This window comes from Dunckerocampus dactyliophorus, chromosome 4, assembly GCF_027744805.1.
Source record: "Dunckerocampus dactyliophorus isolate RoL2022-P2 chromosome 4, RoL_Ddac_1.1, whole genome shotgun sequence".
Classification (NCBI taxonomy): Eukaryota; Metazoa; Chordata; class Actinopteri; order Syngnathiformes; family Syngnathidae; genus Dunckerocampus; species Dunckerocampus dactyliophorus.
In genome coordinates this window covers 8,862,386-8,875,929 of record NC_072822.1, presented here as the reverse complement: position 1 = coordinate 8,875,929, position 13,544 = coordinate 8,862,386, and the positions used below count along the sequence as shown (strand labels likewise).

Here is a 13,544-nt window from a genome sequence, read left to right as displayed (position 1 = left end):
CATTTCGCCACAATGCTTAAACAATTGTTTAAATACAACAGTTTTTATTGTATTTTATTATTTTATTATTATTTTTCTATTTAAAAAAACGTATGAATTATTATTACTTACTAATTTATTTGAAATATCACCCAAATGGGTCGATTTTATTTATTTAAAAAAAATTATGTTTGCATTTTTTTTAAAATAAAAGCATTTGAAATAATTTTTTCCTAGCCTCGAAATAAGTACTTAGCCTCCATTAGAACCCACGACGCATTGGACCACCGACCCATTCACCTACCTCCCATCCAACCACATACCCATCTAACCAGGCCCATCCTTGCCTCGGCCACCCACCCAACAACCTTGCCTACCTCTCTATAACTATATACCATCCAGACATTCAACCCACTGTTGGTCCATTCAAATTCACCCTCTCATCTACCTACTATCCATACAATGACAACATTCACCATCCCCTACCTGGCTACCTCGATACCTATTCAGTCCATTAACCCAATCACCCACCGACCAACCAACCAACCTACTGTATAACTACCATCCATCCATGTGACATTTTGCTGCTGGTGCTCATATAAGGGAAACAACAGGCTAGCGATACATTACGTTACATGTAATTTAATAGAAATGCACTTTCATGGAAACAAATAATAAAAAGTAAAAGCCTACAATAACAGAATGTCGCCTGTTGTTCTCTTTACAAGTCTACCCCAGGCTTTGTGCCAGTCCACTCTTTTATTTTTTTCCCCAACACTTTGTAGGTCAACTTTGCAGTGGTTGACAACACTGAGGTTTTTGTGCCATGGTGTTACCTTCAAAAGAAGACATGGGTTCCAGGATGCCAAACTGCTTAAGAACTGCCATAAAAAGAATGATGACCACTCCAATGGCAAACAGCTCCATGCCTTGGACCTCCATGGCTGCAGAGGAGGGGAGGGGGGGGCCAAGCCTTGAGGATGAAAGACCAGGCCGACCCGGGTCACGGTAGGCCGGGCCGCCCTGTGCGAGCAAGTGTTCTCACCAGTGTTCAGTAGCCTGACAGGTGGGAGACTGCATGTGTTTGTATCCAAGACACCAACAAGCGGCTTGTAATGTCAACACTGATGCTGAAGTGGAAAAAACGTGGAAGCCGACATATATGGACAACCTCCCTGTCTGGATCCAGGAGGGAAGACGGGGCCATTTATCACAGCGCATTAAAAGAGACGTTTAAAGTCACTTTCCTGCAAATTTCTCCTCGTAAGGCAAACCGCTATTATCAGTCCTCACGTCATCACGTAACACTAAATCACATGTTGTGTACAGCTGAAGACGGACAAGTGCACTTTTTGGAGCTCTTTACCTCCATTTCTCTAACAAGACAGAAACAAAGTCTGCTTTACCATCCATGCTTTAGACTGCAGCAGACTGTTGGCAATAAGAAATAAATCACCCCATTGCATGTAGAAAAAGACAAAACACAACAGAAAACATCATTTCTGAGGTAATTTGTCTAAATAATGTCAAAATTTGCTACAAAGCTGGAAATGTTCTATCGAGCAGCGATCATCCAGATACATGAAGGACTTGTGGTGCTCCAAATAAGCCAAAAACAACTTTAACATCCTCTTTCTGCTCTGCTTCTGGAATCAATAATCCAAAATCATCCACCCATGCATCTTTTGGTACAGTTCAATGATGGGTCCCTCTGTTCAAATCCAGGTCCACATATGAAAGAGTCAGCGAAGGTACAATTATAGCGGTGCATCCGTGGAGTGGAGGGATATCCTGACAAAGTGAGGGAGGCGACGACCTCCCCGGCACATACTTGCATGACTCCGCCCCCTCTTGCACCTCGAGATTCACAACCAAACATTTTAAACCTCTTTCTATTCCTGCTTTCCTGTGGGCTCAATCTCCTCCTCTTCCTCCTGCTTTCTCTCTATCTCAGTTGCTCAGTGCCTCCTCCCTGCATCTCCTCGGCCATTCCATAACTTTGGTCAACCGCACACTTTTAACCCCCTCACTCACCGCCACCATTACCCCTCCCTCTGCTCTCCCATCCAGCTCTTCTCCTCATTCTCACCTTCCTTGGGCACAAAAGCATTGGGTGAAATTAAAGGTTTGCGTTTATATTGTACATGTATGCACAGGTATGGTATGCTTGTTTCAGACATACATTTGCACTACTCAACATGTCTAAAAAAGTAGGAGCAGAGCTTATATTACTGTCAATTCATTCATTCACACCATAACTTTTACATGTTGACGCTTACAGTATGTCACAGGCCTATGTTTTTGTCATTTACATTTTGTTCACTTCCTGTGTGGAAAGAAAGGAGGGTTAAAATATATATATATATATATATATAGTCCAGTACCTTGAGTTCCTTGAGGTACACTCACAATAATTAATAACCTGGCCAAATTTGGAGTTAAAGTGGTTTGTTATTTTATTTAATGGGTATATATTGGCTGGTAAATTTGAAAAAGACTGTAAGAAGTTGTGTTAAGAGATATTATTGAAAATGATTCGCAATTTTCATTGTTTCTTTGTTTTGAAAAATATTAATATCCCTGCCAGTTTTGAGGAAACGCATCTTTAGCATCATTAAAAAGGATGCTGGTCACAACATTACGTACATTAAGAACGCTGAATATGAACGTGTATTCAGCAAAAAAGTCTGAATAGTCCAGGTTGTACCCCGCCTCCTGCCCAAAGTCAGCTGGGATAGGCTCCAGCATACCCCCACGACTCTAGAGAAGACAAGCGGCGGCATAGAAAATGGATGGACGGATTTTATTTGTATTTAAAGTATAAATGACAAATATTTGTTGTAATTCCACTATAATAGGAATCATTTGGGCTGTTCCTATAGACGCAGACTGGTGCATGATAATTAGTGTTGAAAAGGAGTTCAAACATTCAATGGGACTTTATAGCTAGAAATTTTGCAACATTCAGTTGGACCAGTTGCACTGACAAGATGGCAACATAGCCGTTTATTCATAAGCACAACTGAATGCAAATTGTTATTTTAGCATATGTATATTTGTTTTATCTTTTTCAAAAGAGCATGCTCCAAGATAATTCTCCTCCCACAAAATTTTAAAAACAAGTATGAAGCAAATTATAAATGAAACTTCAGTTTATTCACATTCATTCCCATAAATTCCTATCTGATTTTCATGGAAGTTTTGCAACTTTGAGAATCCCTCTCTGTACACGCTCCGTAAATCCTCAACACCTCGTCTTGCATCTTTTGCAATTTTGTGACAGGTGGTGACAAAAAACTAAACATTAACCACAAAAAAACCCTTTCAAACGATGCAACAGCTGGCCATAGCTATAGACAATAGAAAAAGTGTTGCAGGTCAAGAGAGGATAACTGATGACGCCGCACTTGCTAATGCATCCAGATGGGGGATCAGTGTGTGTGTGTGTGTGTGTGTGTGTGTGTGCGTGCGTGTGTGTTAATGCACTGACTTGGTTGAATAAAGGAGACACAAAAAGAGAGGCCAGAGTCAGCCCGATCAATATCGTTGTGGTGAGGCACTGCTGGGGAGCTTCCCTCCAGTTTTTTAACCACTTAAGCAGAAAAATAGCATCAAGCAATGACATCATCGGTCAAGCTACACTGCCCTTCCTGTCACTCTTCTTCCTCACTCAGCGTGGTGTCAATTTTTACAACTCCTGCATGAAGGTCAAATTTAGATTTTACTCTCCTTTGCACTTTGTGAGCGGATCATAGTACACATGCTGAAGAATTGTGTGCATACTGCTGCTTTATGGCAGATTTTCACTGTGTATGTGTGTGTGTTAGCCATTAGGGCACTAACAGGTTTTTAAAAGGAAGGCTGGGCTTTGCCTGCTGACACAACAGCCAGGAAAGGCCTATGGAGATCACATCACCCTCAGTACAAGCCAAATGCAAACTTCTTGAATGCACCTCTCATGAAACTACCCCTGGTTTTTATTTCATTTTCTGTAAAACCCATTTTTAGTTTCACACAATATGTAATTCTTGCCACTGGGCTGCAATTCAATAAATATTACATTGACGAGTGGTATATATTAATTCATTTATTTTTCATTCATTCATTTTCTACGCCGCTTGTCCTCACCAGGGTCGAGGGGGTATGCTGGAGCCTATCCCAGCTGACTTTTAGGCGAGAGGCGGTGCACACACTGGACTGGTCTCCAGCCATCCCATCGCATTTATTTATTATACTAGCTGTGAATACTGCCCCCAAGTGGTTGGTTGCGGTATTGGTAAGACATACCGACCTTGTAATTTAGAAGGGATTTAAGGGGAAATAATTTAGTTTGTGCTTGTCATACGCATCATTGTTAACTATATGCTATCTTTAATAAATATATTTGCTTTCATTTATGCATTTGATGCAATAAAATGGGGCTTAAAGCTATTACTCATGGTATTTTGGGACTGAAAGGATTTATCGATAGGTTGTTGTGCAAAGTCCAATTTCTTTTAAATTATAGATGAAAAGATTTGGGAAATTAGAAATAAGTATACAAGTCGATATACACCATAAAGTAATCTACACCTGCAAGTACACCTGTATTACCTACAAGTAATACACCTGCACATTGATGCACAGTTTGGATTGACACTCAGAGAGATTTTAATGTTTATTATTGCCTGTTACTGCTTATTAGGTGCATTTTGGTCACCTTATGCTTCTAATGTACACATATGGTTATATTAATACAGACCAAAATTTGAGCACTTTTATCAGAATTCCATTTGGATCTCTTTACATTGTGCAGGTGTACCTAATGTAGCCTACTATGACTCCAGTCACTAATAACAATGAGGATAAGTCTCAGCTCCTACCTGAGCGATGGTACCTGGCCGCACTGTGTCCACAGTGCGAGAGGCAGGTGGGCCGAGAGAGACGCCTGCGGGCCTCCACAGAGAGAGCGGCCATAACAGCTCCCATCATGCAGCTGAACTACACGACTTACTTCTAGCTGACTCCTCTTGAGATGCAAATGTTTGATCAGACCCAGCGAGAGCAGACAAGACAAGTCCAAACTTTAAAAGGACAAATGTGAAAAGAGAGATGGTAATCTTTAGCGTGATGGATGAGTGGCCATGGAAGTCTCAGTCTCAGCCTGGTAGCCAACAACAGAGCACAAAAAAAAAAAGCTCACTTTTACTGCCTGCCGGTGGGGGGGGACCACATTTGAAAATCTGTTTGAGCCTCTGGCCCCGACGTCAGAGCCAGGCGCCCAAATAGAACAGAGCGACGGATCAAACAGCTATACACAGCTTGTGACCTTTCACATCACACGGTGTCGCACACCTCCGCTTTTCTTTTCTACTCTGCCTGAATCTTTCCCTCGCCTCTGACCCCGCCTCCCTGTGCATGAAACATAAAGCATGCACACTGACTCTCCAATAAGGTGTTAAAACAATAAAACTGATGTCATGTATCATATTGACCCGAATATATGACAACTCTGAATATATGGTGGCCCCTTCTAAGACAAGATCAAATCATGTTTTCAATACCAATTAATTAACTGCTGGTAAATTATCTTAAAATGAGCATTATAACACCTCCTCTGAGCAAGTCGCCTGGCTGCATCTCTCCAAGTCACTTGTGTGTGTGAGAGACAGGAAGAAAAGCTCTGGCTTGCTTGCGGAGAGGTGGCTTGGTGCTTGGTTTTGAGTTTGCATTTTTCCTCTCTGCTACCTTTTTGCAGCACATTTTGGTTCTAGATTTTCCCTGCTTGTTTTTCGTGCTTGCAGCGTCTTTTGTTCTTAGACTTTTCTTGGTGACTAGGAAGTTTTTTGTTATACTTCGTGGTTTTGTGTTGTACTTTGTATTTTTGTATTTTTTTCCACCTTGTGATCACTCTCTGTTAATACATTTTTGTTACACGGGATGTCTCGACTCTGCAATTGGGATCCAGTGCTCTTGGGTTCAGCCAATAGCAGTGGCCAGAGGAGACACATTTTTTCCTATTTAAGTTTTCACTTGCTGCACGGCTTTAAGATCATGCTGGTGTGAGTATTATTATACATCACTGTGTCCTGTTTTTGTTTCGTAAATTCCTTGCCAAGATATACGCTGTCCATGATGTCACACAATTACGATGTCCCATCTGTGTGAACCCTAACCGAGTCAGGGTGTAGGGTACTGAAGCGAACTGTGCCGCTTGGTGGAAACATGGATACAGTAAAAGTAATTACAGATCCATGCTGTCAATTTTTCCTGAGGGGAAAATTAGGTATTTATTTGAGGTGATTAATTTAGAAATGGCATCTATTAGAGCGCAGACCACTATTTTAGGATATAAGCTACAGTGTGCACAATAAACCAAAATAATATGCAGATTCTTCCCTAACCACATTAATACAATCATTTCATACCAAGTGCATGATGAGGTTAAACAATTACGTTCAGTAAACGAATTACGCGTATTATGCAACGCTTATTGCAAAATTATGCAATCCTCTCAATTACAAATTCCCAGATGCATGTCATACCTGCTGTGACCACCAGAGGGTAGTAAAAGACTAAGAATGTCACATTGCATAGAGCAGGTGTGTTCGCACATTTTACACTGAGGGCCACATATTGAAAAATGAAATCATGCAAGGGCCACATCGATATTTGTTTCCGTTTTTTCTGATGCGTTTTTTTTTCAAATATTTCAAATTTCTTCTAGTAAATTTTCTTCTTGTAATAATGACTTTATTTCCATAATTGTTTTACTTTATTCCCTTACCATTAGGCAAACACAGGCAATTGCCTTGCGCCCCAAGATTTCCAGGGGCCCACAAAACATCTCATAAAAACGGATTGATTTTTTTTCTTCCATTTAAAGTACATTTTACTGCTTTCGTCTCAATTCACATGCTTATAAACTACATCAAAATGTGTAATCTATCATGAGCGCTTCGACTGCTCCCCTCTCCTTTCCCATGCAATGGACTATTCCATGTTACTGTGCAGATGGATTCCGGAAGATGGGAGCGAAACAAACTTGTTGGCACGGTTTGGAGAAAACTGATGCAGAGTTACCCCAGTGCAGTGAGGAAGAGAAGAAAGTGAGAGGGAAACAAACAGTTCTTTTTTTAATCATAACTACCAAAGGTAGACAGCCAGAGGCTCTTGACAGCAGCACAGCCGAGAAGAATGCAGTAGTTTTAAGGATGAAGCTGAGAGTGACACTTTTCATCACAAAGATGTAAGTATTAAAATGCTAAACTATATTATATGTTGCTTAAACTGATGGATAACTGTAACAGATTTCAAAAGCAAGAAAAAAGTGGCATAAATGACATATTCACCTTTTGTAAAAACTTCAATTAAAATAAATGACAACATCTGTCAGTGCAGTACAAGGATGTGAAGGGCCCCAATGGCTGGGCTGGGTTTGCCTTAGGCCCCCAAATGACTAAATATGCCCCTGCTTCTTCCCTAACCTCATTTTCCAAAGATTACCACTTTATTCTTTGTTTCGTTTTCAAGTTTATGCTACTAAGTTTATACTACTAAAATGACTCTATTTTTCCTCATAATATTACAAGTTTATTCTCTTGTTAGAATATTACTTTGTTCTCTTAATATTTTGACTTTATTCTCGAAAAATGTTCATTTCTGCTGATGTTTTAACTTTCCAACTAACTTTCTTCATGTAAATTTTCTTCACGTAATGACTTTATTCCCAGAATATTTTGACTTTGTTGTCATAACATATGTTTTTCCGCAACCTGACTTGAGGTAATTATAACTTTTTTCGGTTTTCTCATACCACGACTTTAAAAAAATAACGTTTTTATTCTTTGATATTTCAATTCTATGCTACTAAAATTGTCATTTTTCCTCATAATATTATTCTTGTAAAATAACTTTTTCTCGTTAAATTACTACCTTTTCTTTTAATATTTTGACTTTATTCTTCTAGTTAACTGCTGATTTTGCCATTTTTGCTGTACTTGCTGGGTTTTCTTTGATTTCCTGTTGAATTTTATCTTTTGAATGCGCTTCGGGGGCGATAAAAAACAGGCACGGGCTGCAATTGGCCCCCGGTCAGCACTTTGTGCACCCCTAGCATAGAAAGACAGCAATTACAACACACAAAGGAGATACAAGAAAAATACCAAAATTGCGTATGGCTGATTGTGCATAGATACAAGGCATGAATTGGAAAGAAACTGAACAATGAATGAGCAGGAGCAGCATTGGAGAACAGCAGGCACCACTCATGTCCTTTTTGAAATGTTCTTAACATGACCTACTGTACCAGCCTGCTCCAGGGAAAGAAGCGTTCATGACGTAGAGTCGTGAAACACAGCAAAACCTAACCCCTTGACGTTTTTACCTTCCGTCCATCAATCCATCTTTAGCCAATGGCAATGGCAATTAAGACCAAACCATTCCAAGTGACATCATCTCATTTTTCATAAAGCTTCCCCCTTAGCCTGAGCTACTAAACTAGCCTGAGTAACTAAAATCAATTCTGTGATAAAACTCTCTCACCTTAATATTTCTCTGCCTCTGACGGCCCCTGAAGACTTGGCTAATACATCAGTGCAGACGTGAGCGTCCACAGCTACATTATGAGGTTCAGAAATACCATAAAATAAAAAGTGACAAATAAAATAAGAAGCAGACAGGACGGCTTAAGGTGAGCGCTGTTCAGCCGGACAGAGGTGATAGGATAGACTTTCAATCAATGACCAGCGGAAGGACATGCGAGACAATGCGAAAAGGAAAGATCTGATGTCATCCATTAATTTCCTCGACTGCTTGACCTATTCAGGGTCACGGGTGAGCTGGAGCCTATCCCAGCTGACTTCAGAGAGAGAGGTGGGGAATACTCACATTTTTGGGAGGGAGGAAACCCACACAAACATGAAGAGTGTGTGCAAACTCCACACACAGCCGCATCAAACTCAGAACCAACAAACTGTGAGGCAGACGTGCTAACCAATTCAAAATTCAACCTAAACCTTTGAGAAAACACACAACCCCAAAGTTGTCTATAAGTCGATTCTGTATGTCTTCACATGAATCTTGCAAGACTTCAGCTCAGTGTGCATCTACTGGATTAACTTTGGCTTTTAAAAGAAGATCAATATAACAACAATCACCATAGACCGACAATTGCAGTCCACAAAAGCATCTCTGGCCTGGCTGCTCAGTATATCATGGCTGTAACTAATAATTTGGACAAGGAAGAAATGAGCAAACATTAACATTAAACGCATTGACTGTACAGGTAACAAAGATTTTATGATGGCAGCAGTTTGACCCTGGAACAGATCATTTCTATTCCCAGTACTTCCTATGGGAAACCAGCATCTTGGGGCTGGATTTGTTTTCAACATTCCACTGTATATTCCTTCATTTGATTGCTTTTGCTCTGACATATTCCGACAGCAGTCCAAGTCTTCTTCAAGAAAGCAACACAGTATTTAATAAGGACTTGAAATCTTGAAATAAAATTGTAGGATGGCGACTACCTTGAAGGGGCGTCCCAGCAATGAAGCCAAGAAAGCAGCACAGCAGTCTGTTGAGTTTCTTCTTACACTCTGCCCTGCAGGAATTCATCCTTTCCAACATTTGGGAAGATGCAAATTGGGCTTTCATAAGACCTAAATTAGTCCAATGACTTGCGCATCCATTAAGTTGAACCCATTTCAAATAAAAGACAGCAGCTATGCAGCCTTCCTGTTTCAATAGATGTTCTGATGGTTCCTCCTCTCTACTCTGTCACTTGTCTCCTCCACTTGTGCCAACTCACTGGAGGTGAACTCTCTGACATGATATTCTGGCCGCTGTCACTTTAACATGACCTGGACTCAACTACATGCTCATCAGCTGCCATAACGCAAGACAACCCCTCCCATTTTCACCTGACTTGCATCTAATCCGACTCCTATTACACTTTTTACATTACATCCTCCCATATACTGTATCCGTATTGCTCTCTGTGACACATCTACCATGAAAATGTGGAGCTCGCATTTAACTCATAGCTTTAATTAAGAGGCCAATGCCAAGTCATGCGGTAAACGTGTAATTTAATGGTGTTTATTTTTTTTTTTACACCCATAATATCTAATAATGTACAAGCTGGAACCCTGAATGCTGCCACAACCTAAACAATCTGCTGTGCAACCCCCCCCCCATACACATCTCCATCTCAATGCCTGCTATTTATAGCTGCCTGACATTACAGAGGTGTAGGGCTTACCCGCAAACAATGCCTGAATCCTGCGAGGCACTGCTGGGATGAAATAGATGGCATCACAGGCGAGCATGCTCTTGCTGTGTGACTTGTGAGCTGCACTACTCATCAACCGGGGGTATTTCCTTTCCACATTTCTGCTCAATGATTTGCTCACAAGACGAACAAAACAAAGGATGGGAGGAGGCCTGATTGCCAGTCTGAAGGAAAGTTCAAAGTACAAGAAAGGAAAAGGCATACAAGACCACTTCAAGATTATTCATCACTATTATTAGTGATTAGGGGTGACACGAGACACCCAACTCACGAGACGAGACGATGCGTGGGGTTGGGTCCGCGAGACGAGACGAGATTTTAACATTAATTTTAAGAAAAGTACAATGAAAAAATATGACTGGACAAACACAGCTTTTTGTATAACTGAGTCACAAAACAATGCAGGCGCATTTTGAAATGCTTATTGTGCCACAAATTGACGCTCAAAAATATTGTCAACATTTTTTTTAGACCACTGTTATGATAATACATAATAATAATAAAAATAAGAATTACAATAATACTACAGCTACTGTTTTTCTCTTGTCTTTGTCTTTGTCTATTTAAATAATACACTTATTTATTTATTTCCTTCAGGACTGTCCAGGGGTACTTTGATATTTATAATTTAAAAAAAAAAAAGTATAACAAAAAACATTATACATATATTTAAAGACAAATCTTTGTGTTTTTATTACTTATCATTACCAACATTTGAGCTTTGTCTAGTTACATGATGCCAGTTTGCTCTATTTTTCCACTTTTGCTAGGTTTTTTAAAATATTATTTCTGCAATGAGCCACGTTCCACAGATGGCCCTCAGTACACAGTATACAGTATACTTATATACACACAGTACAGGCTAACGCTGGCCCATATGTCAGTTTAACACTATTGGAAACCTCAGCTATGAGAAATAGGTCATAGTCACATTCACAGTGCATACTTTTGGTGGCAATGGTGAGTAGGTAGCGTGCAGTCGAGAAGGTTGTGTAAAAGGAGCTAAGACGTTATATAGAAAATGAAGGCAGCAAGTCGCGAAGGAAAGAAATGAGGGAAGGAACAAAGAGAAAGGGAAGTGGAAAAAAAGCATGAATGAAAGTGGCGGTAATGACACCAGAGGGGGTATGAATAAGATACGGTGGAAAGAACTGAAGTTCTAAGAGCTAAAAAGGGAAACAAGGATTTTCTTCTCCCTCGGGCAAACAAGTAATTGGATGCTGGAGACCACTAGGTGGGGCACCGAGACAACCAAGCACTGCTGCTGGTGCCTTGTGAATGAAATAAAAAAAGTGCCTTCACAGTAAGTTCCATTGTGTGTTTTTGTGAAGATCAATGACGAGACAGGAAGTGGAAGATAGTGGAAGAGAGGCAATTTGTTAAATAGGCTTAGCGACTAAATGATCCCCCAGGTACTTGACCCTGAGGTCGACTGAGCAACACAATGAGCCTCTCCCCTCATCTGGGACACAGAGAGTCATGGAAGGTCCAGCAGATCAGTTGGTGGATCAATTGGAATACTGTTAGTCCTACTTGTTGTGCAATCACCGTGAAGTCAAACCATCCACCCGTGTAACACACAAACACTCAAGCTGGTCTTGTCCAACTCACCTTTGTCCTGCGGCTGCGTGCTGGCAATAATCCATTTGACCAGGCAGCATTTCATCAGAGCTTTGCGGGAAAACCTGGGCTTCTGCCACTTCCCAGAATCCTTGGCTCTGCCTGGCGCAGGCTCCACGCCATTGGCATCTCCCAGTAGGCTGCCGTCAACCACTTTACCATCAGCCTGCAAGGAACGTGGGAGGCGGGGAGGGAGGAAGGAGACACAGACAGACAGAGAGAGTTCAGGTCAATATGGAAATGGAAGAAAGCCAAGGAAGAGATTTTTGGTATGAAGCATTCGAGAGCTTAAAAAATTAGCCTTGGATCTGAAGTTAATTCACTAACGCTTTAAAAAGGCTTAATAAGAGTTCAGCTGCAGGCCATACAATGCATGATCTATTCATGCATATACCTATACATACAGTTAAGCTTCATTTTATTCGTAACCGTGTTGTTCAGGCTGGTGCGTCATGATATATCGCATTAACTTGAATATAAGATGGCATTTTTTTTCCATAGAAAAAAAGTCGATTAAAAAAAAAAAGTCACACACCAGCGACCAGAGAGATCCACAGGGGTTGTGTTATATTCAGGGCTGTCTTATATACAGTATTGATCCCTGCAGTAATTGAGCTGTTTTCATTATTATTATTATTATTATTGTTGTTTTCACATTTTTCTATATTCAAAATTATGTTCTAGATTGTTTATTTTTGATTTTTTATGATTTTTTAATATATGTTTTCTCAAAATTTTCCTAAAATCTCAGTGCAATGAATAATTTCTAAAATGTAAAAAAACACTGTAAATATTGTGTAAAAAAATGTTAAATATTGTTCTGTAATATCACTTCTTCTTATCTTACATCTTACAGCGTTCTGTTACTTTCTTGTGTCATTTGCAGCTAAAAGACACACATTCAACAAATAAAACTTCTATTTTAACTCTAAAGGTTATGAATGACTTTTTTGAACTGTATCTCATGTCTCAAGATCACATATGAGAACTGTTCATATATCCGATACAGTCCTCCCTCGACACATTGCGGTTCAAATTTTGTGGCTTCACTTTATCTATTTTAAAACAATACATTAATTAATAAATCATGTTTTTGTGATTAATATGGCCCATTATTAATCCAAAATATGCATATTTTGTTTTTTATTTTCCTCAATTAAGTATTTTCAAGCATACAAATGGGTAAATGGGTAAAATACGAATATATATTTGTATATGACTTGATGCTATGTCATATTCTACATTGGTCATTTGGTCATTAAGTGCTAGAAATGTTCAGAAAGACACGCAGGTGGCCAGACTTGATCGCTGGAACAAGAGGCTTTTATTGCAGGTTTGAATGATCTCACGGCGGGCACAATAATGATAACATAATAATTGTAATAATAATAATCATTATAATAACGCTGGGCAATGCTGCAGCCGTAATCCTCTCAACTCTGAACCCCTGACGTTACTTCCTGTCCTCCACATGTCCGGAACACATTTATTGTAATGAGCACAAGCCTTATCTACAGTATGTCATAAATGGCTTATTTTTTCTTATTATGTCCACTATAGGGCCGCACGGTGGTCTAGTGGTTAGCATGTTGGCCACACAGTCACATTCAGGAGCTCGGGAAGACATGTTCTCCCCGTGCGCGCGTGGGTTTTCTCCAGGTTTCTCCGGTTT

The 13,544-nt window shown here is 40.0% G+C and overlaps 1 protein-coding gene across 2 annotated transcripts in view; it reads right to left on the bottom strand.

Annotated features, from left to right (window-relative positions):
* The window catches only part of kcnip3b (Kv channel interacting protein 3b, calsenilin), a 38,000-nt gene that overhangs the window by 11,308 nt on the left and 13,148 nt on the right, over window positions 1-13,544 (bottom strand). The window contains exon 2 of one of the 2 annotated variants that reach the window (XM_054773453.1): window positions 11,864-12,038. In XM_054773453.1, the coding sequence (XP_054629428.1) occupies window positions 11,864-12,038 (175 nt within the window). Of the gene's footprint in view, window positions 1-815; window positions 1,988-11,863; window positions 12,039-13,544 lie in introns of those variants that run through there. The other variant, XM_054773455.1, reaches the window with a different exon arrangement.